The following is a 1,331-nucleotide window of genomic DNA, read 5'->3' on the forward strand; positions in this document are numbered from 1 at the left end:
ACAAGGGAGGGAAGGGGAGTGGGGAGAGGAGAAAGGGGAGGGGAAAGAGGAAGCAAGGCAGCGAGCGAAAGGTGGAAGTAAGAAAGAAAAGAAAAAAATAGCGGAAGGAAAAAGGGGGAAGTCAGAAAAATAAGAAAAAAACAAAGGGAGAGAGTGGGGGAAGGAAAGTGGGGGAAGCAGGGGGAAGGGACGTGGCAGGAGGGGAGGAAAAAGGAAGAGGGGAAAGAAAAACACGGGGGAAGGGAGGAAGGAGAGGGAAGAGAAGAAAGAAGGTCAGAATGGAGAAGGAAGGAAGGGGAGAAAGCAGGAAAGGAACAAAGGAAGGTATAGAAGGAGGAAGGGAGAAATAAGAGACGAAGGAGGCCAGACAGAAAGGGGAGGAGGAAGTGAGGGAAGGAAGAGAAGAAGTGAGGGAAGGAAGAGAAGAAAGAAAGGGAGGGAAGAGAAGAAAGAAGAGATAAGAGAGTTAAGAACGGAGAAGGAAGGAGGAAAGCGGGAAAGGGACAAATGGAGGGGGGAAGAGGAAGAGGGAAGAAAATAAGAGACGAAGGAGGCCAGGGAGGAAGTAAGAGGGGACGGGGGAGGAAGAAGGGAGGAAGAGGAAGATCAAGGGAGGAAAGGAGGAAGGGGCAAGGGGAATAAGGAAGGGGAAGGAAAAGGAGAAGGGAAGAAATTGAACGGGTAAGGAAGTTAGGAAATGACGGGAAGTGAACGGAGAAAGGAAGGAAAGAGACATAAAAAGTGGCGGTAAACGAGAAAGAAAGAAAAATGGAAGAAAAGAAGGAAGGGAAGGGACCAACCCATAGACGGATAAAACACGGGTGTATCGTCCAGGTGTGCCTGGGCTTCTGGCAGACTTTGTAGGACAGATAGGTAAAAGTGCTGGTCTGTTATTTTCGCGTGTCTAAAGAGGTGTTGATTAGCATACGAGGACATGGGAAGAATATAACGGCGTACCGACTCGCATGGTCCCTCTCAGCCGCCGTCAAACGTCTTTGGACATCAGCGTTGGATGTGACGAATCGGGCGTATTTCTCTATCTTCCCAATCATCAACAACGTATCGCAATGGAGAAAAAAAGAAAAGACGCACCTTGAACAACCTCGTACGGACATACGATCTCACGATAAACTTGACACGTTCAATTTCCGTCTGTACGAGCATAATCCGTATATGTTCTTCGTCGGATGAAGAAGGGTCACCACGGAGGAGGTGGACGGCTTCTGACTATCCGTCGTTCATCTCACAAGATATAAAGACGCGTGTGGGCCTTCACGCACCTGGCGCCTGAGATGGTCGAGCATCCCGCTGAGCAGCTCTTCCTGCGCGGG

The 1,331-nt window shown here is 49.7% G+C and overlaps 1 protein-coding gene across 1 annotated transcript in view; it reads right to left on the reverse strand.

The window, feature by feature from the left end:
- LACBIDRAFT_294753 (uncharacterized protein) overlaps positions 1-1,331 on the reverse strand; it is a gene marked incomplete at its 5' end in the record, with an annotated part of 2,384 nt that overhangs the window by 539 nt on the left and 514 nt on the right. The window contains 3 exons of the mRNA XM_001883369.1: positions 801-904; positions 958-1,040; positions 1,093-1,227. Coding sequence (XP_001883404.1) covers positions 801-904; positions 958-1,040; positions 1,093-1,227 — 322 coding nt within the window. The remainder of the gene's footprint in view (positions 1-800; positions 905-957; positions 1,041-1,092; positions 1,228-1,331) is intronic.

Source organism: Laccaria bicolor, genomic scaffold, assembly GCF_000143565.1.
Source record: "Laccaria bicolor S238N-H82 LACBIscaffold_20 genomic scaffold, whole genome shotgun sequence".
NCBI classification, from domain to species: domain Eukaryota; kingdom Fungi; phylum Basidiomycota; class Agaricomycetes; order Agaricales; family Hydnangiaceae; genus Laccaria; species Laccaria bicolor.